Genomic DNA, 26,805 nt, shown 5'->3' with positions numbered 1-26,805 from the left:
ATTATTTGGCAGGCCAACTGAGTGAAAAGGAGAGTCGCGGTGAAACAATTCAGAACTTCATTGAGAAAAACAGCTTATTTAGCATTAACACACTTTTCAAAAAGAAATGTTTATAATTTCCTCCGCTCCGTCTAGCCTCAATTAGTTCATTATTAGGCACATAAGCAAGCTGCAGATTGAACTAATGTCACAGGCCAGACTAGAAACACAAGGCCTGACTTATAAAATATAAAAAACAGCACTAGTGGGGGGAATTAATGGCCTCCGCTGTGACCTCAGCCGGTCTTGTGAAGCTTCACTAAGGCTGAAAAAAGATATCGGAAAAATGTACAAGTGGCTGCTCAAGATTTCAAACGTGCATAGATGCCTCTGATGTGCCACCACATAAATGCTCTCACAGTCATATTGTGCTTTAAATTACATTATTATCGTCAGTGTATATGTGTCCGATGCTGCAAGAACAGTGTGTAAACTAATTCTTCTAAAAGTAGATACGATATTCATTGTTTAATTCTGATGAAATCAATGATGACACAATAGGGTGTGAATAAGGACGCTTCCTCATCCTCCGTCAAGCTCTTCTGCTCTAAACTTCGTCCAGTTTCTTCTCACAATAAATCAAAAAACGATGCGAGCGAAGATATTATAAATAACGCAAAGACAAAATAGAGACAAAAACATGGGTAGCGTGTACAAAAGTATATGATGACCTTTCCTTTTTCTTTTGCCTGCTCACTGAAACGAGGGCCAATTCCTGAAGAAACAGCAAGTTATGGCAAAGGACTGCGTGCTCACAGAGGAAATATTGGCTCTATGAAAGCGATTAGCGAAGCCGTGCTCCAAAATGAGGCAAAAATGTGCTCTGAGCAACACGGTGGTTTTTACTGATAACCTGTACAAGGGGCAGTATGGACATGGCAAAGCAGTGAGTGAGCACAAACAGGTATTTTAGGACTGTGGAGTGTTAAACACACCGGATTCAGACGGGCTGATATGGCTGCAGGTGATATTCACAGTCTACACATTTGTGGCTTTATGCAAACCTCGCAGCTTCGGAAAAGTTGCCTCCTTCACAAGGCAGACATTATCTTCTGTCAGTGTGAGCAGAATAAAAAAATATCCAAGACTTTGAGTTCAAAAATAAATCTGGTCATTTTATTGTGTAAACAGAGTTTTCCTTCATTGGTTCCACACAAGAGGTGTTATTCAAACCGTGGTGAAGTTTCTTTATGGTTTTGAACGCTCCGTCAAGTTGCGTTCAGGTCCGTGTCAAAGTATTATTTTGTTTGACAAAGTGCACGGGTCTGTCATTCACAGTCCTCCCCTGCTGTGGCGGCCTCCAAAGCAGCGAGAGCTTCCGCCACCATCGAGTCTGTAACGCTCTGCACCTCCTCCTCCTCGTCCTCGTCCTCGCTCTTCATCACCGAGATTCCGCTCTCGCCGGTGGAGACGTCCGGAGTCTTTGGGAGTCTCAGCCCGTCCCTGGTGTCGGCTGAGGACAGGCTGGTGGTGCTGGTGTGGATGTCCGCCGACAGAACGCTGCCCTCGTCCCCCGTGTCACACAGGTACTCCGGCGTCCCTCCCACGCCCTCGTCTACCTCGTCTACCGACAGGGTTTCGCTGACGATCACGCACTCTGTGATGGTGCTGTCCCACCCGTTCGTTGTGGCGCGGTGTGCCTGCTCACCGTAGCCTCTCTGGTTCTCGTACTCCTGTATGTTGGGGTAAACGGGCACCTGGCTCGGGCTTTTCTCCTGCGTCGTCCATCTCGGTCCCAGAGCGTCTGGCTGGATGATGTAGACCTCAGCAGGCAGTGCGCTCCCCTGCCTGTGCAGTTCCTTCCCGGATGAAGGCGCGGCATGCAGCCTGTGGTTGACGTGGTTGTTGTCCATCTCTAGTTTGAGAGTACTGTCGTTGGACTTGCTGTAGCCCAGGTTGTGGAAGCCCTGCTTCTGCTTGCTGTGGTTGCTGAGCGGGTCGCTGCCGGGGCCCCCGCCTGAGAGGTGGTGGGGTTGGTAGAGCGAGCTGCCTGCAGAGTCGGTCTTCCTCACATCCACCGCCACGGAGGGGTCGTAGATGTAACTGTGACAGAAACAGACGGGGGGGGGGGGGGTTACTGCTAGAACTCAAACCATTAGATGAATAAATCATGTATCTAAAAAAGAGTCATTTTTAGATTCTAAAGTTGAGTTGATACCGTAGATACAGACATTTATAGTTCTTTAACAGTGAATCCTGCAGACTTTGGGGATCCCCTGACTTTTAGCGCCAACATAAGTGTGACTAAGGACTCTTGGTGCGCCATTTAAACAATCTGTAAACAATCAAAGCTGCGAAACAGAACGAATTTGCAATAGTTTTTGAACTTCCAAACCGGCCAGAGTCACACTTAACGCCACTATTTGATTTCCAGCATCAGCGTTGCGGCAGACAGACAGAGAGGACTATTCCTGTCTGTCTGTCTGGGCTCCAGGAGTCAGACGCTCCTGTGACAATCGATGAAAACACCCCCACATACTGTACACGGACGTCAACAAGGATACTTCATCGGGCAGTCGGTGCACCTTTCTAAATGCCACTGTTGCCTGTGACATGGACGCACTTGAAGTTGACACATTCTGCATCCAGCTGCGGCTGTGGTCGTGTTTGCACTGCGTGTGAATATCAGATATGATGGGAGGTGTACACGTCCCTCTGACTGCACTCCTCTCTCTCCAGTTCTGGTTCAAATGGCAAAATAATGACTTCTACCATCAGATGTTGTTTTGTTTGTGTCGCTGACTTTCATGGAGCAGATGGAACCATGGGAAAGAAACACAGATGTTACTATCAGCTGAACCTGAGAACCTTATCATGATTACACTCGCTCCTATTCTGACCTTAAAGCTGCACTCCAATAACAAACTAATAGTGTATTCTACATTATCACAAACATTTGAGTCATGCACCACAAGAAATGCCAGAAAACAGACGGGATGCCTGGCCGAAACCACAATAACAGTATTTAAAGGAAGAGTTAAACATTTTAGAAAACACTTATTCGCTATGTTAGCCAAGAGGTAGTTAGCCTGACTTAGCTTAAAGACTGGAGTTAAATACAGCAAAGTGCAACATGTTTCAGAGGTATTGCTTAATTTTGATCTTTGAAGAGAGTCAGGCTAGCCGTTTCCCCCTTCTTCCAGCCTTAATGCTAAGCTAGGCTAAGTGGCTCCTGGCCCCAGCCACACAGGTACGAGCAACAAACGAGCACATTTCCTACAATTAGCAGCTTTAAAGGAGAGAGAATACTAAAAATGTAAGATGACCCTGCTCGTTTTTCTGCACGGGAATCTGGATTGCTTAAAATATGCCGCTGCCTCCACAAAGTTATCTGTGCCCTGCTGTGAGGAGACACTGATCACCAGTTTACACATTAAAGATCTTCTTCCAGCTCAGAAACTGGAAGCAGAGGGGGGAAAAAAACAGCAAATGGGCAGCTGATAATGAGCTGAGGATAAGTAAGACAAAAACAAAAAAATGCAAAACAGGAATTAATTCACATTTTGTTTTTCATTTTGGTTAAGAAAAACAGAAAATAATGAGCCCTTGTTATGCCACGCCGTTCAGCTCATTAAGATGAGTGACATGTTGAATGCAGAGGGGACATTTTCACCTGCAGCCGCCATAATGAGAGTTTCCATTCTCAATCAGATAAAGCGGCGCTGATCCATTATTTAGCGCTGATGTGATTTCTTGTCCTTCATTAGACGCTTGCGTTGCATTCCTGCTTGCCGGCTCACTCCTCTGCTGCTGTCGTCCCAGCTCCTCGTGGGCGGAGAGGTCGATAAAGGTGCGAGTCTAATTAACGCTCATTTAAGTTCTGCACCTTAAATAGCCCCTCGTACTCTGTAATGACCGTCTGATACCCCATTTTGGAGGATTTTCTGACAAGGGTATGCGCACAGGATCGCACGAACACCCACCTGGAGAGGTATTAGGAGTGTTGGCAGGGAGGCTCTATTTTGTGGACAGTGTGTAACAGGCTGTCAGACATCGCCTGCTGCGGGAGCCTCATGTTTTCATCACCCATCTCTTCGTCCTTTCATTTGTTTTCTCCTCCACCCTGCGAGCCTGCAGAGCTCCCTCCATCTCACACCTCTCCAGGTGCCCCCCCACCACCACCCGACCAAACCTCCTCCTCGTCTCTCCTTCAGCGTCATTGTAATGTAGTCTCAGCTCACTTATCTGCGACCCCTTTGCACTTGACTTCTCCTTGATTTGAACGTCTTCCCTCGAGCTTTTTTCCATCTATCGTCTCACTCCCGCCTCCTCCCTCTTCGCTCTCACATTGTCATCCTCACTTTTGTTTTCTGTGCTTGCTTTGTTGTTTTTTTTATCTTTTAGTTTTTCTTCATAGTATCCGTACTACATCCATAGTAAACAAGAACACAAGAATTAAGATAACTTTGAGATGTATTGAGTGATTCAATAACAGCTTTTTTTCTCCCCTCCTGGTACGCAGACACACAAACATCACCCACCTACGCATTTACAGCCAAACACACACACACACACACACACACACACCACCCCCCTGACTTAAGCACCTCTCTCTCACCCTGCATCCCTCCCTTCGTCTCCCTTCACAGTGGAAAGCTGAGAAAATGAATGTTTTCCATCTCTCTCACTCCTGGGCAGCGCTGCCGCTGTGTCCCGGCTGCCAAGGTGAAATGTGAGGCTCGCTTTCAGAAAAGCCAGACACACAAAATGTATTATAAGAAAAAAAGACCAGTTATTCATACAGATGGACAAAAGCTACCAGAGAAAGAAATCTGTTTTTTGGGAGGTTGCCCTTTCTATCTCTGTTTTCAGAGATCGGACAAAAATGTGTTACAGCAGACTAATTGTCTGCCTTTTGGTGAAGTGGACAGAGAACAAAAACACACAAAAGGCAGACAGAACGTCTACATTTTTGGGCTCATTGTATAAAGAAATTATTTTACATTTACAGCTGATGCAAAGCACTCCTAGTGCAAAAAGTCCCACAGACAGAGAGAAGCAGCAGCTCGGATTTTAATACCAAAACAGTATTTTTGCATATAAGTAGGTGTGTAGTTGATTCTGGGGAGTTTCCTCCTTCTCCTCTCTGTTGGGATTCCCTGTCTGTTGTGGGGTGTTTTTGTTTCTTTAGGAGGCACCATCATACTGGAAAAAGCCTTCTTTGCATGTGTTTTTACTTTTGATGGTGCACCAGACAGGATGCTGTTTCCTGCGTCAGGTTAAGTCAAGATTCCTTCGCCATGTTCAAGCGGATATAACGATTAGCCGCACCTTCAGCGTGTGAGCACAACACCAATTCACTTCTTTTGCTGCACAGATTTAGGCTGATTATATCGGTTGGAAATATAATGCAGGGTATAGTGGAGCTTAGGGATTTTATGCCACCAACAGCATTAGATTTGTGATGAACATCCCCGTCTTTTTCTCAGTGTGAGGCACATTGTCCTCTTAAGGGAATTGGAGGAGCACAACAAAAGAGTATAAAGCATATTTACTACCACGCTAAAAGTAAATAGTCAACATAAGAAGGCCGTTTGTGTTTCCTGCTGCAAAGGAAGTGCTGATTGCTGTAATTTCCTGTGAATGATGCATCAAAATTAGAAACATTTTCTCATGTTCAAGACTCAAGATTTTCACACAGACTGATATCATGAAGGGGACATGTTATGCAAAATGCACTCTTTAATGTCTTTTCAACATGAATGTCACCTGTGTCTGTGTCTGGGTACCACAGGCTTTATAAAGAAGTGGACGTAGCCTCTGGGTCTGTGAAGTGAAGCCAATGCGGATGTGCCTCAAACCTGCATTCTTTCATATGGCCAGCAGGGGGGCGACTATGCTGGTTGCAAAAAGACTTCTTGTTGAATAGAAGTCTGGGAAAATGACTCCACGTCTCAATTGATTCATGAGCTCAGCAAACATCATCAAGTCTTGTTCAGTACAGCTTGATGTTCATTTAGTAAATAGATAAGATGGATAAAGCAGGGTATGCTTCAGGGCAGGACTAACCAATCAGAGACGGTCGTTGTGGCACGGACGTCACTTCTGGTTCTAAAAAAACAAGATGGCGACTCCCGTAAAGCTGACCACAGCACTTCTTAACGGCGCCCCACAAACCGTGGCCACGCCCACTTCCTTTATACAGTCTATGGTTGGTACCGAGGAACCAGAACAGACTTTTTGGGAAAGGGGGCCTTAAAGAGACAGGACCTGAACATGACAGCGTAAGAAATATGCTAGTAGGACCCCTGAATTAAATTATTTTACCACTTTTAGACATAAAAACCACTTAAAAAACTGAGGATTTTTAAAACAGAAACTGTGGTGTGAGTGTCAGGCTGCTGATACTGAGGCCGTGCTGTTGACCCAGTAACCTACACGCCCACCCTGCCAAACCCCAAACACCACTAAGCCCAGAAATGTGACACTCCGGACAATTAGGGAGGTATGTGTGTGTGTCACAAGCATTCACATGCGTGTCTCTGACATGGGAAAGACAGAAAAAAGTGTGGAGAGGGATTACGACTCTGGTATGCGAATCACAGCGTGCCCTTTCATTAATCTGCAATCAAAATCTCATTTCCCGGCCCTGTTCCGTCTCCCCGTTCGCCTCAAAAAGCACAGCGATGTCGAGGCCTGACAATGATGCCTTGTAGGCTTTTAATGAATAGACAGTCCTGCAAAGAAATACAGTAACCAGGGGTGATGGCTATTGGCATATTGACTCACAGGTTGTACAAAGAGCCCGCGTGCGGCTGAGAGTGCAGACATATTATAAATAGACCTCTCACTATCTTGCATGAGACAAGACAAGAAATCATTACGTGGGCAAGGAGACATTTGAATCGACACTGTTGAGCTGCAGATAAGGAAATCTGCAGTGAGAGGTTGTTACTGAGGAGGTGAACTAAACACAAACATTTTTTTTTTAGTAATTTGAATAACTGGCTCATCATTTTTTCCAGTAATTCATCTAATAAAGAGACTACAGCCATGCTAACTACTCTGTGAGGCTGTATGCAGGCACAGCTGTGCTTTGAGCTAAATGCAAACAATGCTAACGCTTTAGCGTGTTAGCATGCAAGAGGCTGAAGAGAATTTTATTTTTTTTTGCACATATTTTCCGATAAACCAAGTATTGGAAAACCAACACAGACAAAGCCTAAACAGTACGTTAGCTTCTTCCTTTCTTGCTGCTAAACTGGATGTTGTGTAAATGTAAAGCTACTGAACAGGTCACTTGACTCTTTAGCTTGCCTCCGGGCAGAATGTGAGGTTTCCCGCAGTGTTATATAAGTAGAGGTGGGCCGCATCGCCTGACATGAAGAGCACTTCCAATAACAACATAAAGCATGAGGACCCTTCTAATAAAGTAAAATATTAACCTTCAAGTAAAATAACACAGGAGCTGTTTCGCACAGCTAAAGTCATATGTTTAATAAGTGCTAACAATCGTTGATGTTGTTAAAGGGTCAGTTCAAATTACATAAGAACATATTACCTTTCCTTCAGTATAAAGAAATCAGTAAACACTGACCACGAGTACCACAAGTTAAAATCCACATTTCTTTGGGTCATATAACCTCAAATCCTTAAAACATAAAGCTAAACTGGATCAATACCACCAGAGGAATGTGTGTATTTGTAATTTGGTTGCACCAGCCCTTTAAACCCCTGACAGTAAGTGATATCAAGACTGTGTCGTGACAATACAAGACAGAAAATGGCACAAAAGCACACAAACAAACTAGAAGAGGTAAACACTGCAGACACACACACACACACACACTCACCTTTTTATCATCCTGCAGCATTGGCACCCCATTTGGCCAGCTGTGTCGTGGAGCTGCGGAGGGACATTAAGAAAAGTAATTAAACTTTGATCACACAAACACCCTTGGTCTGAACGGCACAGACAAAATCGAGAGCGACGAAACTTTAAGAACACGAACAATGTGTGAGCTCGCTCATGAAGAAAAAGTTAGTTACTCCACAGACACGCACACGGAGAGGCTGCCATTGATCGGACAGTTCACCACCTCTGACATGTGAGTGGTTTTTAAATGAGAGTTTTTTTTTCTCTTTCGGGGGCTCTCTTGAAGATTTCACCTCATCAGTCAAGTTTTTGCTTTGCCCTTGGTCTCAACGGTGTTTGGACATGAGGATGAAAACTCTGTCTGCCTGAAGCGCCGATAAAGATGTTATTGCCATCCATCACTGTTGTGTGTGTGTGTGTGTGTGTGTGTTTGTGTGAGCATGTATCACAGAGTGTGTATCTATGAGCAGGATGGGAGTGACCTTTTCTCTCCTGGTGGTGTGTTTCTCTAGGCTTTGGCATTTCATTGCCCGGGTAAATAATTAATCACTGACTCTTGAATGGGTTTGTCTGCAAGCGAAGGAGAAAGAGAGAGCGACAAAGGTAGAGGACACAGTATCTCTGTGGAAGAAAAGGAGGGATGTGTGGCCATGGGACAAAACAGTTTCTATTCTTAACCTTAACTCTCTGACCCTGTGGGTCTCCCCTTTACCTTTAGTTTAATCTTTGAACAGAACGGATCAGTACATTAAAAATGATTCACTACTCAAGCCTATTTCTTCCCAATGAGGATGTAAATCTTTTAAAATGGGTCACAAATACTTAGTTTCACTCTTAAAAAAGGTTTCGTAATTGCGTAAAACGACGGCAGTGTAGTTTTTACCAAATGTAACTCAAACAGGAGCCAAGGTGAATATATTAGGGACTATTTTCAGCTGTGGACTAATACAGTTTGTTGTTCTCCTGAGTATTAACAGCAGCAGGATGTAGGGTCGAAGGTTTGTCTGTGACTGTAAACACTGCTGTTTTTACCACACTCTTTAAATTTTCCACAGTCAGATTTTGACAACTATTCCTCATATCTATCACTATCCAGGTGGCAGGTGCAAAGAAATGCAGCGCCAACCACACAGAACCATTTCTTCTTCTCATTCCTTTTTTAGCACATCCTCTTACATTTTTACGTCTGATTGTGTGTTATTACTGCTTTTGAGGAAGAAATATTCTTTATGTAAAGGACCAGCGGCATTGCTCTTGGATGTGTATTTGTAGCTTTAGGACCACTTATTGTACTCCACTGTTGAATGGCACTCTAAATCGGGCCAAATGGCTCCAATCATATCTGATTCAGCCACTTGTTGAACTGCCTGGGTTTAGTTCAAGTTTACAGATTTTGCTTTGTTCGCTTAATCCAAGGAACATGTCAGCCTGTGCAACAGTGTGGCTCACTGATGTGTTTTTAATCATTCTGGACGACAATGGAGCTCCACAGCAGAGTAAGATAAGAGGGAGAGATATCAGGCTTTGGAAACTTCATTGTTGTTTTTGGTAGTTTTGTCAGATTTGTTGACAATAAGAAAAATATAGGATATCTCCAGCTAAAAAGAATGTGCCATAGCTGTCATCATTAGTGTTTATCCATCGGTCCTGGACATTTTCAAGTTGCAGTAAGGTCAGGCAACTATGATGTAACAGGCTTCAGTTACGCTGTGGGGCTTCATACATCTTTGTCAGATCCTGGAGGGAGCGAGCTGAGAGGCCCAGATGGGCTCTGCTTGGGGGATTGATTTGAAAAATGCAAGTGAGACCAACAACTCTGCTCATGTGTCGATTAAAAAAGCGAACAGATCTAAAGAGTTCTCTGTCTTGAGTTATATAATATTACCTCAATCCAAAGCTGAGAGAAGGACCATCGGGGCCAGGTCACACTTTTTTACATGAAAGGCTGTATTATTTGTGCTAAAGCAGCAAAGCATGACTTTGCTATCCCAAGGTGTCTAATTATCCCCCTACAGGTCTGCTGCTGTGCGCCACGACATAAAAAGAGTGCAGGGGTGGAAGCAGTCATTGAAGATGCAGATAAAGTCAGCTTGGACACAGAACACATCTCAGTGTACAATCCCCTTGTCTTTGAGTGCCCTCTATTCCTGTGATTTGAGGTGGGATTGGCTGCACCACACATTCATCTATATTTTCACTGGGATCTCCAACCCATTTATAACCACTGTAAAAGCCAAGAGGGTGCATCACACCAAGTGCAATTCACGGCGGCAGAGAGGCCCAGTGGTTCGACAGGGGGTGCTTTAAATAGAGGACAATGTTTTACACACTGTCGCACTGGCGAGCACCAACCCAGCTGAAGTGTCCCTTATCTTCCAGGAGGGGAGCAAGAGAGGAGGTAATTTCCCAGCGGGCATCGTGAACTATCACGTTAATGAAGCGTCGTATTTGTCCCGACAGAGCGCGGATTTTGCTATCAGCTGACTTTCACAATTACTCGTCACATTCGAGCAGGTCAATAATCATCTGACAAGCTCCAGCTCTCAATCCTCTGATCGCTCGAGCTGATTTCTCCCTCCATCGCCACCAGCTTCCTCCTCCTGTTTCTTTTTTTTATGCGGTGGCATTTCATGCCTTGTGCATTATGTATATTCCATATCTCAGCGACATGTGTCTGCGGCTTTCTGCTCTCTGTACCCTTGGGGGTGTTTTATTGTGCTTGCCTCAAGAGTCTTGCTGGATGCATGCGTTCGTTTAGGGAGCATCCTCAAGTTCAGAGCCTCCTCTGCCAAATACGACTGCACATTTGTTGCAATTAATGGCCCTAAACCGTTTGACATGAATGTCTCTCACTGAATTGTTATGAATTAATTATGAGTATGAATAAGTTTTGCTCCATCCTGGCACCATGTTTTCACTACAGATAAGACGCTGCAACAGTACATGGATTATTGAGTGTTGTGACAGAGGGGTAAATAAACGTTAAATGATTCAAAACACATTTTCATTATAAAATGACCAAACATGGTGATATGAAACTGTATTAATTAGAATTTCAGTAATTTTTCTACATTATACAGAGATAAATTCTAGGTTGTCCTGGCTGCCTGTAAATGGTGTTTTATGGCCGCTGTTTCACTAGAAGCTTAATTAGTTAAAACTGCATTGCTTAATACTTTATATTAACAATTAATCAAACTACTGTCCAAAGTGAAAGGAGTCCCTCAAACTGATAAGGCCACAGATGAATATCAACCAACAGTTTCCAGCTGTTTCCCTTTATCTGTTCGGAGTGTTTTAGGTTCTTTCAGCTCACTGTTTTGGTTCTCTGGGCTACAATGTGACTATTTTGATACGCTCTCAATACTCTCATCAGTGTTTCCAGATGCAGCTGTGAGCCAAAGAACTGCCCATACTGAAATTCATTGCAGCAGAATGATTCACTTTCTGTTGGCATCAGAGAGCAATTTGAGTAAAGGTACCACCAGACGCTGGTGGTAGCTCAAAGTTTACTCTGGAACAGGAGATTGTGCAGCAGGGAAACTCAGCCATCTCTATGAATATGGCACACACTGAGGAATGTATTGCTTCAGTTGACTACATTTACCATCAACACTGATTGGACGTCCACATACGACATGGCAAAATTTACCTTTAATCATTAATTTAAGATCCTAGACCTATAAAGTGTCAGAAAAGTAGAAGAAGATTTTCACTACTACTACTTTACTTCTAACCAACAATCAAATACTTGGTGCTCTAGCATGATAGTCCTCCTCTGTCGGTCCTTTTCTGATAATACTAACTGAATTTGAAAATAACACAAGTTTCCAGATATTTAATATTTTTTAACTGTACAGTGAATGAAGACCTGCTGAATCCATTCATTACATGGGATATGGATCTACATGGTGTTATGCATTTTGTTACCAGTTGTTTCATCTTTCAACAAAAGATATATTTATCAATATTTATTATATATACATATTAATCACACATATAAATCACAAGACCACCACAAAGAAATACGAGAATAAACCAATGAGAATCAATGAGAAGACACAACAAGACCTTTTTCAGAATATTTATGCCCTGAAGTCAATCTCATGACTTTTCCTCTCATGTGTCACATCATGGGAGTTCAACAAGATTTGGAAAAAGCTGAAGGCTGGAACACAAGAAGTGATGGTGGGATTATGTAACTCTTTATAAGTTTACAAGAGTAACACTGTTGTATGAATCGACTGTTTACATTGGAGACAAAAGTGCTGATGAAATACGTAAAATTGTGGCCTTTCTGACTGAATTACATGCAAACTTGTCCACTCTTTTATTATAAGAGGTTACCTGCTTTGATGTCTTGCCAGCAGAAACGTGTAATTTATTGCTACCTGAAAGGCACATATGCATGTTGTGGCGTGTTTTCACTCCTCACATCCAGTGAGGACACACCATCGACCAGGCCAACTAATGGCTGGCTGACTGCGTCGGAAAAAGCTGGTTTGCATCAGCATGGAGTTGGGTTGCAAATTTGCAAGGCAAAAAGTGACTGGGTTGACTGACAATGTGATTGTAGTGTTACCTGCCTCTGGCTAACCATTCTGCTGCTGGTCAGCAGAAGCAGCTCTCGGTCAGAGGGGAACCAGCCCTGCAGGGCAGAGATGACACGGCGCCATCTAAGCCCGAGCAGCTAACAATGCTCCTCCAAGCAACAAGGGCCCATGAGTAACTAACTAGTTACATCACCGTGCTGATAACTAAGTGACATTAGCATTAAAAGTCAACTCCCAAGAACTCTGCTTAAAGATAATGACAAGACAAACATGACTAAGAAGGCAAGCTGATGTATGTTCTGGCTCCAGTGTGTCTACTTGCAGCTGTCATCTTTGCCACACTGTGTTTGCAGAGTAAATAGCAATAGATACACACAGAGAAGTGGGAAAACAAGGAAACTGCATGCTAGTGCAGTGAACACCCATGAACTCACATTTCAGACCTCTGTACGGTCCAAAAGCTGAGAACCAAACCCGACTGAGCGCAACTGTTTCCGCCAGGTTTGACAAATGAACCTGATCGGACACCTGAAGCTACGACTTCAGTAAAGGTTAGGACACCCCATTCTGACGTACCTTTTTATACTCTATTGTATGCTAATCCACTATAACTCAGAGAAATACTGTATTTATTCATATCTACTTTACAACTGTAGATAGATGTAGACTTGTAACTTAGTATCAGTGTAAAGATGTTAATATTAGTTTAGGTTGAAACTAATCAATCAATTACAACCTAAAAATGCTGCTAACACATGTATACATATTAATAATAATTCATATATAGTAATAAATGAAGATAATACAGTTTTCTATGGTCGTAATCTTTATATGTATGTTGATATATATGGTTGTGTCAATACCTAAATCTTCTGTTGCTGCTCTGTATACATTTGAGGTGTTGCTTTATTTGAGCTACATTAAAACTTTTAATGAACACATTTTGTCAGAGAGTAAAGGCTGAGTTTGACATACTAAGGCTACAGGAGGCAGAATGTACCTGTGAGTATTGAAGCGTAGCGGAGGATTCATGAGAAACTGGGAGCCGTGCAAACCTGTCAGTAATGAGGATTCTCTCTCAGCCTTTAAAGCCACCCGCAGGCCTTTCTGTGACCAACGGCAGCTGACTCAGATTCACATCAGAGCATCCAACTGACCAATCATGTTGTTCCCCTGGAGACTTTCCAAAAGCATAATGAGATCAAGGATTCAATCTCAGCATCAAATGACTATCATTCATTCAAATATTGGCCATTGTTGGCTGGCAATAACAGTGCTTTATCCGCTGCCTGTGCCATTCAATATATTATATATTGCTCCTGTTTTTTATGATAGGGAAGATCGTAGGACGATTACTGAAGGGGAGAGATATTTCAGCGCTGGCAGCTTGGCCGAGCTCCCATTTTTTCACTTTCTGAGTTTCCCCCAGAGGAAATTGAAACATTTCATCTTGGAGAAACAGGTGCAATAAAAGCGAGATTGCTGCAGAGTGTCCCCTAAATGTGGGCTGGATTGAAATTCAGGGGATACCTGTGGAACTGGCAGTCTGAGGAATTTTTGAATGATTGCTGTGGGTGGAAAATTTCATCCGGAAAGATAAGGCTTAAAATAATTCTTCCTCCGGAAAGAGTGCAGTTGAAATTGATTTTACCTGTTCAGAGTTTTGTTTGGAAGCGGTAGTTACTGCATTTAGCAACAGAAAAAGTGAGGTCGACATTAGAAAAAGAGAAAACTGATGTGTATGATGTATATAACGTAAAGGATGATGGGTACCTTAACAACTCGGTTAGGGTTGGGATGCACTCTTTATTCTCGGCATGGTGGGTTGCCTTCACTCTAAAACACTGGTGGAAACTGAGATTTGTAATCATCTCTTGTTAACTGAGAAGTCGGAAACGGTACAGTTATGAATGGCGGCTAAATCAATGTTCACAGCTTGGAGATACAACCTGAATGGAGAAGATATTAAATGTTCATTTCATCCATCCAACGAATAATAGAGTAGCCTATTTCTGTTTATTGTTTAAATGCTATCTGATCTAAATAGAAATAAAGGCAAGTTAGAATAATTAAGTTTATGATTAAGTGTAATGCATGAAGGTTTAACTGGGAGATTCTCTTAAATTGAGTCCACTCACACTTGTAGAGTGGTGTTGCAAGTGATTTTTTTTCTTCGATCCTCACAAATCTGTAGACACTAGCTTGCAGACAAAGAAACTAGATAAATAAAGATAGATAATAAGATAAGTTATATTACTAGATTTTCTTCAGTGTTTATTAGCTAGCTAGATGTGTCCTCCTGTTTCTAGTCTATGTGCTAAGCTAAGCTAAGCGCTAAGCTAACTCCTCGCTGTGTAGCTTTATATTTAGTGGATTTAAAAGCAATAATTACCAAAATTATTTCTTTGACAAATATGGGTGCTTTGACAATGTGGATCTGGATCCAAAATGGAACCAAATCTTATTACCATCTGTTGCATAATGAAGACATTTAAACCTAAAAGTACCCTGTAGAGTTTTTGGTGATATTCAGCAGTGTGGCGGTGACGTGCACAGAAATGCAACAATGCACCAGCAAAGGCCGTAAAGAAGAAGACTACAAGCTAGTAAAGATGGAAGTAAACAAAGAGACAGGAAGAACACCTTTTGGTGAGAAACTGAATGTAAACATGAATTTGTTGCTTTATAATAAAACTCGACAGGGCACCTTTTCAAGGAGGAAAATGCAAATTAATAAATGTTTGAAACTGTGATGGTTACCACAGTGATCTGGCCTCTAACACCACCTCAAAACACTTTTCCTTGAGATAGTTTTCCATCAGCGTATCTGATACCAGTTGTTTTTGTTGTGTCCTTGGACGATTGAAATCTATCCACATCCATTTCTGTATGACTGTGGGTTTGAGTTGCTGGTCTAAACACGGCGCATACCAACACCAGAAAACTAAATACTGGTAGACGAGGTGCAGGGACAAAAACAGAGAGCTTGAATAACGTTAGAGGCTTGCTAATGGATCACAAAAATCCCTTTCCTCTTATCCACCGTCAGTAATTGTACATACATTCGGAGAGCTTTCGCCTGAGGTGAGGATATGAATTTTTCTCTCGAGGGTCTCTGGTGAACTTTTCAACAAAGGAGCCGAGTCTTATACAGACGAGACCCTGCTGCTGGAACATGGCTCGGTCACCTGATAGATCTGTGAAAAGGTCGGCTTATGTAAGCTGGGTGTTACATTATAAAGTCATAATTTATATTCTAACACCTGCTCTGGGCTGGTGAGAGTGACTGTGTGTGTGTGTTGGTGTTTTTTTTTGTGTGTGATAAGGGAGATCATGTTCATGCAGGTGACATGGGAGGGGTGTGGTGACGGGAAAGTGGGCTAACTGGTCTGACGTCCATCTGGCTGTCGCTTGTTTATCTTTCTTTATCATTTTTGTACATCTACAGTGTGTTTTGTCATGTCATCTGTTTTCTTTGCATTTGAACTGTCAAACCGTGTGCTGCCAGGACATTGTAGACATGAACATGGCGGGAATTTCCATCTCTACAGTGGGCGTCTGGTACAGCAGAGACTGGAGGACATGTTTGACCCAGTTTTCAGAAAATTACAGTTTTGAAAATGTTGTTTTCTAGTTCTTATTCTCCATTCTGTACATCCTCACATCACTATTATTTTCTATTATTATTATTATTTCTATTCTCTAATGTTCCTCTGTTCACTCACAGGACTACTGAGAAAGCTAGAGGTGCTCTGATTGATCAGGTATTCAATTATAATAAACTCATCTACAATGACAAAAGTGGAAGAAAAATAAATAATGTTACTCAAGCTGTGCTTTAAATGACTAATTTATAGCTGCAAATATTTGTAAATTAGTCGCTGAAAATAATCAATCTGTGCTGATTTTTACATTTACATGATATTGATATATATTACATTGTATTCAGCTTTTATGTCAGCTTGCTCTGTGACACTGATTCTGGCATTTTGTTAAACAAATGAATAATTAATTTATCATGAATATAATCAACTTATTAACAGACAGTGAGCTGAAGCCTCGCTGGCACATTTTGAAAAGAATACTACATGGTTTGGATATGACGCTTTAGAGAAGCGAATCCTTTGAAAATGACGCCTTTGTGATTGTCTGTAAACATGTTTGAGAACAGGAGTCAATCAGTGATCAGTATCAGATCATTCAATTCTAATGACATCAGTGATCAATACCATCCCTTAAAGGCCTGATTGTGGCATCCACATTGATAACAATCTGTATGAAATGCTGAATAACCTTCCAGAGTGGCCGGTACACCAGCACCACATCCACCAATCAGACTGATCAATATTTTAAACCCTCTGACTTGGTTGGTTAATGTTTCCACGACACTTTGATGAGTCATTTCCCTTTTTATTGATTTTAAATGCTGTTCTTATGTAAAGCGCTTTGAATCGCCTCAGTGTTTGAAAGGTGCTATGCAAATCAGCTTTCCTTGTGCTTTGCTGTTGCTGGAACTTTTCAGCTGTGTCTCAAAAAGACCAGCGGATACGGTTGAAAGCTCTGGGAATAGCTAAACATGTGAACCTTGTGAGCCCGTGGTGTCGAATGAATCTCTTCTCTCAACATTTACAAAGACTTTATTTCACAAGCTACGAGCCTCTAAAGCTGTAACAGGCTTTTTATCTGATATCTGTGCTTCTGATCATTAAGTAAAACTAAGAACAAACAAATTATTGACAGGACTTCCTTGTAGTCATCAGCAGCCGCTGTGACCCGCAGCGTTTCTCTGCTGAAGGAGAGCCGCAGCCTTCGATAAGGTGGTCAATTTAGGCCTCTTATCAGCTCTGAGGCTTTTAAAACCCAGCTCAAATGTCAATACACGATTTTAAAGTCTGTGTGGTGACAATAAGGAAGGAAAAAAACCAGGTCTGTCTCACCTGCTGATTTATCCAGCTTTTAATAACCTGCATGTACAGTAGATGAGATAACCTCCCTCGCCTGATAACACTTCCCATAAAAGAGCTCCAGCTTTGAGTTGCAGTGACGTTTTTAATTCGCCCTTGCAAACGACTCGCACAAAGAGCCCAGAAACACCGTTAAATGTCTGATATTAAACAGATGGGGGGGAAAAAAGCCCCTTCAAAATAAGACTTAGATGGTTTGACACACGATCTTGAGGTGGCCTGATGTGATTGGGCAAGTGGTGAGTTGCCATGGCGACCAATTGACATAAAGTCAGCCCTCGTTGTGTAATAATCTAAAGCACATGTTATTGTTGTTGTTTTTTAACCTCAGTTATTAAAATGTCTGCTTAACGTGCTATTTTTCTATTTTAGTCGACGCACAGTTGGGAGGTCAATCGGTTGATATGCCGTTGATCACCTGGTCTCATCAGAAATGTCTGATGATGCTGTGAAGCCGACTGTGTGTCCATGTGTTTCTGTGTACTAATATGATGTGCTTCGTCCAAACATCTTTTGCAGATGGCCTTGGGCAGCAGTCTGATGAAAACAAGTCTTGTCTCCTCTCTATTACCCAGCAGCCCACACTTATCAATAGCTCTCCCCTCGTCGCTCTCACACTGCAAACAGACCTGCTGCTGTTTGTCCTCCCCTGGATCCTCCTGACCCGGCAGCTCCCGATTGTACTTTGGCAAACAAGCCTATGGAGACTCCGAGAGGAGCGTATTTTAAATAATATGGGGCCAGTGATGCAGTGGTAAATAAAAATGTCTTTAAGCTCATTTCTAACAGTCAAATAAAGATTATCTAAACAGAAATCAGATGTTTCTTTTTAGGGATAAGATCTTTACAGTTGTCATATCCATATTACATAAAAGAAGTTCATGCTTATTCTCTGCGATAACATTCACTAGTGAATCATCTGATTCTGGGCTGCAACTAACGATTATTCAGATATCCTGTTTTGTCCGACCAACACTCAAAAACCCAAAGATACTAAATCTAATACTAAAATAATATAAAAACACATGAGATGAGAATATTTTGACTTTTTTGCTTGATTGAGCAACCTTAACAATAAAATGATTATCATAAATAATTAACTAATTAGAAAAGGCGGACAGACTTCTCTGGAAATACGTTCATTGATGATTCATCTATTTTAGGGATATTAGTATAGATTATTTTAATTATGTAATTGACTAATCCATTTATTACAAGTAACTTCATAGTGAAAAACATCTGCCACAATTGTCCCATAGCAACAGGCGATGTCCTCAAATTGTTACTTTTGTTTGACCATCAGTGAAAATGTCTAAAAGATTCAATTTCTAATGAGATAAAGCAGCAAATCCTCACATTTGAAAAGCTGAGACCAAACATGGTTCGGCTTTTTTCAGCTTGACGAATGATGTTTAATGTTGATTTATTTATGCGCCCAAAATAAGTTCCAACATCCAAAATTGTCTAATTAATTAGTCTGACTTATAGACAAACGCTAAAAATGATACAAATGACATCATTTATACATTATAGTGATATGAAATGGAGACAAGGACGCAGACTTTTATATTTGTGAAAATGGGGCCAGGAAACATTAGTTACATTACTTGAGAAATGATCAGCTTTTACTGACTTTCTGCAATATTTGGAAATTATCTATTTCCATCAACATGTGACAGAAAAATAAAAATAATAATACTAATTCATCAAGACACCACATGAGGCTCTAATTTACCTGACTTCCTGTTGGGGGGAAAAAATGGAGTTGCTCTGTAAACAATTAGTGTTATTGTGCTATTGTACAACAACATATTTACTTACAAACAAATATCGTTATCTGTATTATCTCTTTTCCAGACCATAATGTCAACAACAGAACTGAGCTTTGTTTTCGTGTTTATATCCTGTTTCAGGTCGAGTCACCCAGCAGCAGCAGCAGCAGCAGCAGCAGCTCTCGGCTTTGGGCAAATATTATTTGCATACGCTTTTAATGGCTCGTTTTATCTAATATGCTGCCACATGGGTGGAGTCTGCCACTAAAGGCAAGAAAATGGGTTTAACAAACCACAGATTAGCATCCTGTGTAAATGAACTGTCATGATGTTGTAAATCTCACCTGCCTGGAAATGAATAATAATAAAAAAAATAAAACCTCAGATAACCATTTGAAGAGACACAGAGATGTACTAGAGACTATTAACATGTTTAAGGGACAGACATGAAGTCTGTGTGGAGTTTGAAGCGACCCCGGGTTCAGAGAGAGACGACGTGTTGGATGTGCAAACAAAGCCCAAGGCCGTGTACGTGAGTCCTGGTGAGCTAATTCTAAACCTCCTCCTGTTCACTCCATCCCAACACAGAAGAAATGCCCCCACTAACAGCCCTCCACTCACTCGCTCATCACCCTCACCGGCCCATGTGCTCCGTGGTTAGGGTGTGATGGAAGCATCCACAGCACAGAACAAGGTTTTCCGTTTGGTCTTTACTGTACATGCTACACACGAAGCATTATCTAACCCGAAAATTCACATTCGACTACAACTGAAACAATTAGTTAATTAACTGGTTGGTACACAAACTATTCATATACATAAATAATAGTTTGAGCCACTTTGTGAACAAACTCTCTGTTTCCAGCTTCTTATTTGTTTCTTTTCTCTGTTTTATAGTATTAGAAGTTGAGTAGCTTGGACATGAATGGCTCTGGGGAAACTCTGACGGACATTTCACCTCAATTTTCTGACACTTTCCAGGCAAAACAATAAAAAAAAACAAAAAAAACAACAACTCACAGATTAAAATAGAAAAGAAATCATCAGCCACAATTAAAATACTTACACATGGTGAGTTACAGGCTGATTCCAGTGTTTTTAGGCTCAGTATTTTGATATTTCACTAATTTTTAAAATTAAATATTCCCATTGTTTTATTATAGGTAGTGAGGAAAAGTTTTTTAGTACAGAAAGTAAAGGAACACTTAAATGAGCTATAAATATTAAAAATTAATGCTTTTTTTTTTGCTCTTTGATCAAAATTTCTTTAAAAATACTTAGACTGAATATTTCTAAACCCTGTTCACCCACCCTTAGTTCACTTACATGCACATATCATGTATTTATTAGTATCTAATAATAACCTGTCATCATGCCCAACAGGTGGACACTCACTTCTCCTTTGTTAGCTTATAACCTGCCTCCTATTTCAGCCTGGCCGCTCAAAAATAAGCTTGTCAAAACTTTTCCTGTTCTTATTTACGGTGGCGCCACTTTCTCAAACACAGATGACTCCAGAAATACAGTTTTTTTACTCAGTAAAGTGAACTTTTTTTTTTTTCTGTTTTCCACAGTCGCCATATGTCTGACAGTAACACTGACACTCACCTGTTACCGTGCAGAGAAGCGTCGAAGCTCTCATTTAATAAAGCACCAACAACACTTTTAACGCTATTTAAAGCTGATTTAAAAAACATTATATTACATGTAAGGCCAGCAGAAACCTGCACCTACCTGTAGCGCTAAGCGAAGGTGTGGCACTTTGCCCTGGGTATCAAAAAAGCACGAATAGCTCCAGTTGTCATTGAAGTAGTTTCACTTCCGGTCCTTCCTGAGCAGAAAGTGCACCCACGGGTGGAAAAGTGGAGGCTCCGGCGGGACGTGGCTTCTCTGCTTCGGCCTCAGCTGTGGAGGAGAGTCGGTGAGAAGAGTTTCCCCCCCCCCCGGTGGCTCCACAGTCCCATGTCTCCTGTCTGAGCGGCCGTCTGAGGGTGAGTTAGTGTGGGACACTGCTGGAGCCCCGCCACACACACACACACACACACACACACACATAGTGTAACACTACTGCTTCCTGTCCAGACCTTCAAAATAAAACAAACCCACACCGTCTTCACACCACTATTTAGTTGTTATCATCATGTACAAGTGCTATGATGGGAAAACACACACAAACACCATGTTTAATTAGCATTGGTGTTTATTGGGATATAATCCTACGCACTGGGGGAAAGTAACTAGTTTATGTAGTATTTTTCTTTGATGCTACTTTTTTTCCACTACAAATCACTGGGCTACATTTATTTAATAAAGACATATCAAATTCAGATTAATAATGTAAAATATATTCCATAAAATGACTTAAAATACTTCAATTAGCCCAACCTTTAACATTAACGTAACACATCAAAGCATCAATAATTATAATCCAATAATACAGTTTTCTTCCTCTGAAATAGAGCATTCTGCAAAATGAACTGCTTTTATGTTTGGTATTTTAAGTACATTTTGATGCTGGTACTTTAAAGTGAAATTTAGCAGTACACAGTAGCAATAAAATATGTAAACTGTATAAAGAATACGTGAAATAGATCTTTTAAAAATGAAAGAGCTGCACAGTTTGTGAAGAAATGAGTGAAATATGAACCATAGAGTCTGAAAATGTTCAGTGTGAAGAATTTGTGCAATGTGCAGAGGTAATAAATCAAACGACGAGTGTTAACGTAAAGCACACACTGAATAATGCTCAAAAAATCTTGATTTGATACCAAAAATAATGTTGATTGTGTTGATGTTGTCATGTTGATGAATAATGAAGACTTTTGTTGTTGTTTGAGATAAACTCTTGTATCTTCAAGCCTCTAAGAATCGAATGCAACAATATGAGATGGAAAAAAATGCGATAATTACCATCTGGGGTCATAATTTGCCCTCATTAATAACATTTGCAGTACTCCACATGAGGCTTCAGTGTACCTGACTTCCTGTCCCTACCTGGCAGCCTGCGTCCAGCTTGACTGGGCTTAACCTGACCTGCCTCCTCACAGTTACTAGGTTGATCATATGACTTGGATGCGGATTAGAGTGGAATCACCTCATAATGCTTGCTACCCACTTAGCAAACCTTGGCTGCGGCCCAGAACAGGCAAATAAATAAGAATAAGTCTCCGTGTGTGAGTCTCATCTAACATTTACACTGAAAAAAGAGTTCTTATTATTTAAAATGAGTATGAGGGGGATAATCCCGCTGTACAGATGATTATGTATTGTAATATAATGCGCTTTTAGCCTGTTTTCTATTGTAATCTGTATTTTAAGCAATATAAAATAAAAGTTGAGAATCATTTTGTTGCAGCGCAGAGCGGGGACTGTTTTGTCTTCATAGACAAATTACTTCCCTGAGGATGACACACAAGTGAAAAACCGGTTTTATGTGTTTACAGATGCGCAGACGTTGCGTTTATTATCGTGGGGATCAGAAGGAGAAATCATATCCCGCATTAGAAACGTATTTGTTTTGCTGCCTCATGAAGATGCTACAAAAGATAACATAAAAGCAGGAGTAAACTGGTTAAAGAGGACTATGGGTTTTTTTGGCCTTATCTTGCTCTGGGTTGTTCTTTGTAGTTGAAATAACATGAATTAGTTGAATAAAAAAAACCAAGGAATTCTCCTTTAACAGCAAGGTGATATGAATATGAATAACTTCTCTGACTGCCATAAGTGTATGTATGCATATGAATGTGTATATGTGTGTGTGTGTGTTACCTTGTTTTTATTCATAAACAGTTTCCCATGACGATTCATGTGTGAGTATGAAGCCACGGGACAGAAAATGCTCTGAATATCACTGAGAAACGCTGGAGTTGTTTTTCTCCGCTCTGGCTGCGGTTGACAGGACGGCAGCTAACATTCTGGCAAAGACACAAAACATGACAACGATGTGACACGGAAAATGCAAAGTAGAGACCTTCTAGACATTTTCAAAGATACGGCCAGTGGTGCCACACAAGAGCTTTCCATCTCCGTTTTCACTTCGCTGCTTCTTCCTTTTTTCTTTTCTTTTTGCATTTGGCAAAGAAGAAAGAGAGCTGCCCAAAGTTATAATAAAACACCATAAACTGTTTAATCATCAGACACCACAAGGTCCATTTATGCTGCTGATGATCATGTGATTATGACGGAAAGCTCAAGAGCAACCACTAAAGGGACCTAAACTGTATTCTCAACTGCTGTTTCCAAGCTGAACAACGTATGTGCTACAAAAATCTCCTACTATCTCCCACTAAAACAAGAAGAAAAGATGTGATTCTTTATTTTGGGCGTATTTTTTGCTTAGACTAAATCTTAATGTTTGCCGCCTTTGTCATTTGAACGACTACACATACCAAAAAGCTATGGCTTTGATGCGTCGTCAAACATTGCTGAAAAACCTTATTGTTGAGCTTCAGCAGTGACGTATCAGTCAACAGAAAAATGAATGGACTTTGGTATGAAGTGAGTCATTGCTCGACTGGCAACTTTAAAACCCCAAAGAGAAAGAAAGGTACCAATTGTATAATCGTTGTAATGATTAATTCCAACAAAAGCTTGAGCCTATCAGTGAGGAAAGATAAAATATGGGATTAAACACTGTGCTGGAGCATTTATCTGCCATTGTGTGTCTCCCTGACCATGTTTAATGTCTTCCTCTGAGTAGACGCTCTAATCTCTTTAACCTATCACAGGCAAACAGCTCCACTAACATCTCCCATTTCCTACTGTTCACCTGAAATCAAAATAGAGCAACAGACAGGGAGAAGGGAGCCTCCACATATCAGTGTCTCTGCTCCCAGCATGCTTCAGAGGAATTAGGTCAGGGCCTGTTGGTAGTTATCTTTCCAAACCGGAGTCTAGCGTTGAGGCAATGGGGAAACGTGGGCAAAGAACACAGCAGAGATATTTAGCTGCTGTGTTCACTGATTGGATTTGTTAAAACTCACCTCACAGTCGAGGAACTGGACTTTGTGAAATGTACACTTTGTCTGTGAGCGGCATAAAATTGGTGTGATTTCCCTGAGCAAACACCCAATATTTGGCGAAAGGCTTTTAGTTAGTCAAACAGAAGCTACTCAAACAACCAGAGGATTTTGAGCATTTTTTGAGCTCACACTGCGCAGAGTTTTGCTTCTACTTATATTTCAGCTGCCAGTAAGGTTAAGTCATGGCTGTTTTATCTGTCCTGCCAGAGAGTAGAGGTGGGGGGGGGGGGAGAAATATGAGTGACTCAGAGGCTTCCCCATGGCTGAAAATACAGGTTACACTTGGAAAAAAATACAAGGATGACAAAAGGAGGGCCCTAGTTTATAGAGTAAATGCAGCTGACAATGAAGAAGCTATTTTGAGGCTGAGTAAATAAGAGGCAATGTCATACTGTACGTACTGTAGGACACACACACACACAGAAACACAGTGCATGACCTGTGGAGACCTCCTGTTCAACAAACAAGTGGTGTAATTATATGCCTGTGGCGCTGCAGGTGGAATGTGCTAGCGATAGTCAAGCCCTTGTTGTCATAAGGACTGGAAGCAGCCCCAATAGCCAACAGACATGAGCTCACCATCATTACAATGAGAGGCGTGGCCAAGCCCGTCACCGCTGTGGACCTGATGTTGCCGTGGAGACAGCACACACACACACACACACACACACACACACACTCACACAGATTGGCTTAGAGTGACACCACTGGGAAATTAAAATGGTAGCCCAAAGCAACAGGCTTTTATTGGCCAATCACAGCTTGATCCTGGATGTGTTTGCCTTGCAAGTTTGTGTGTGTGTGTGTGTGTGTGTGTGTATTTGTGTTTGGCGCAGGGCACTGTACAGGTGCACTGCACATGTACCGCCTAATTATAATGACAATGTCAGCCAGTGTTGGAGAAATATTCACCACGCTTGTCTGACATTTTGCATCAAGTGCAGAAGAGCAATTACTGCTCCTATCAAATCATTTTACAGCTCTGTTCTGTGTGTGTGTGTGTGTGTGTGTGTGTGTGTGTGAGGCTGTCAGCGCCGTCTGTGTTTTGTGACTCTGACAAACAAACAAAAACCCCATGAATTACCTGTTTCACAGCATGCTCCGCAACTTAACTTGGAGCTACCGGTGCTTCAGGACCGGCTTAATTGTAGCCAATTAGAGGAGAGTTTATTCACATCAGTCTTCTCTCAGATCAAAGTAAATGAAACACGATCGCAAAGTCTCGTAGAGACGTCTAATTACAGTGAAAAGCCTGAGGCGAGGCGGTGGAGGCAAAAAGTGAACCATTTTATTACATTAAAATGTTTCATACAAACAATGCATACACACTAGTTTCATATTGCTTCGGACATTAGTTTCTTTTCTGTTTGAATTCCAGTTAAACAACTCTGTAACAAAATGTAAGTACAACATTTATGAAAATATAAATCTCTAAACAGGTAAGTCAGTCCTGACAATACAAAGAATACCATAGAAACATTCATTATACCAGTATGTCAACTATGAGTTGCAAACATGTAAGTTATTAAAAGTCATTCAAGTTACTTAACATACAATAATACCATTGACTGGCTTCCATATGGACACATTCAAATATACTCTTAAACTGGCATTCCAATATATTTTATAAGAGGACTCTTTTTAAACTTTTTAGCAAAGATAGCACATTTTCTCTATCATAAACAGAATCACAGTAGAACACTGAAACAATTTGGTAACAATATAATTACAGTACAAGCCTCAAAAAACAAATGAGACAGTCAACAAAATCAAACACAAACTATAACTGGGACTTTGGCAATTACATGATATCAAGATAGATTCTCTTTTTCAATTTAGAAACTCGAGACTTTGAGGGAAATTAAAGCTTGGTGCTGCTACCCAATTTGAAATTATCCAAGGGCCATTATCTCAACGGTTCAAAACTAGTAAACATATAATAAGATGGAATAGCCCTTAAAAAGTATATGTCAAAGTGTAAGTGTGTGGCTCTCAATCATGCCTGGCAGATGATTGGTCTCATCACAGCTCAAAATTGCGTTTTGGGTTATTACAGACATGCTTAAAAAAAAGCGATCACGGTACCTGCGAGGTACAAACCTCATAGATTGACTCATCTATTCTTTTAGATTGTCAGCAAACCAGAGCGTAACATTTCTACGGGCTCACGTGAGGGTCAAAAAGATTTTAGAGCATTGTGTATCGCTCTTGTGAACCTATTGCAAAATTCAGATTTGTGTTTATTTGTATTGCAGAAAAAAATCAGGATGTCTGAATAAAATCTGTGCAAAATAATATTAACAGTGAGGAAACTCAAAGACGAAGACGAGGAAGGAGCTGCTTCTCAATACAGATTTGAAGCAGGAAGTACAAGTGAATGTAAAGTTTGGCCAAAATTCACATTTGTAGCTTAAATGTGGGTTGTAATGTTTTCTGTTTAATGTTTTTCTGCTTGTGAAACCTCACCACTTTTGCACACATTTTATTTTGATCTGTTTTTTTTTTTAAATCAGGTTTATAAAAGTTGATATCATACCAGAGATTTTTTTGAATTTTTCATAAATATAGTCTCACAAGCTCAAAATCTTATTGACCCTTATTTAATCCCATCCATTCCCAAATGTCCCGTCTCTGCTGCCA

At 41.1% G+C, this 26,805-nt stretch overlaps 1 protein-coding gene across 1 annotated transcript; it reads right to left on the bottom strand.

The window, feature by feature from the left end:
• LOC139222916 (uncharacterized) lies at positions 1-21,116 on the bottom strand. The gene is made up of 3 exons (XM_070854823.1): positions 20,879-21,116; positions 7,833-7,885; positions 1-2,082 (listed from the first exon to the last, which is right to left on the bottom strand). The coding sequence occupies exons 2-3, from the start codon at positions 7,862-7,864 to the stop codon at positions 1,308-1,310; spliced, it is 807 nt and encodes a 268-aa protein (XP_070710924.1). The 5' UTR covers positions 7,865-7,885; positions 20,879-21,116; the 3' UTR covers positions 1-1,307.
• Between the last annotated feature and the right edge of the window lie 5,689 nt (positions 21,117-26,805).

The sequence above is a fragment of the Pempheris klunzingeri genome, chromosome 23 (genome assembly GCF_042242105.1).
Source record: "Pempheris klunzingeri isolate RE-2024b chromosome 23, fPemKlu1.hap1, whole genome shotgun sequence".
NCBI lineage: Eukaryota > Metazoa > Chordata > Actinopteri > Acropomatiformes > Pempheridae > Pempheris > Pempheris klunzingeri.
The sequence above is the reverse complement of the archived record's forward strand: the minus strand, read 5'-3'. Positions and strand labels throughout refer to the sequence as shown.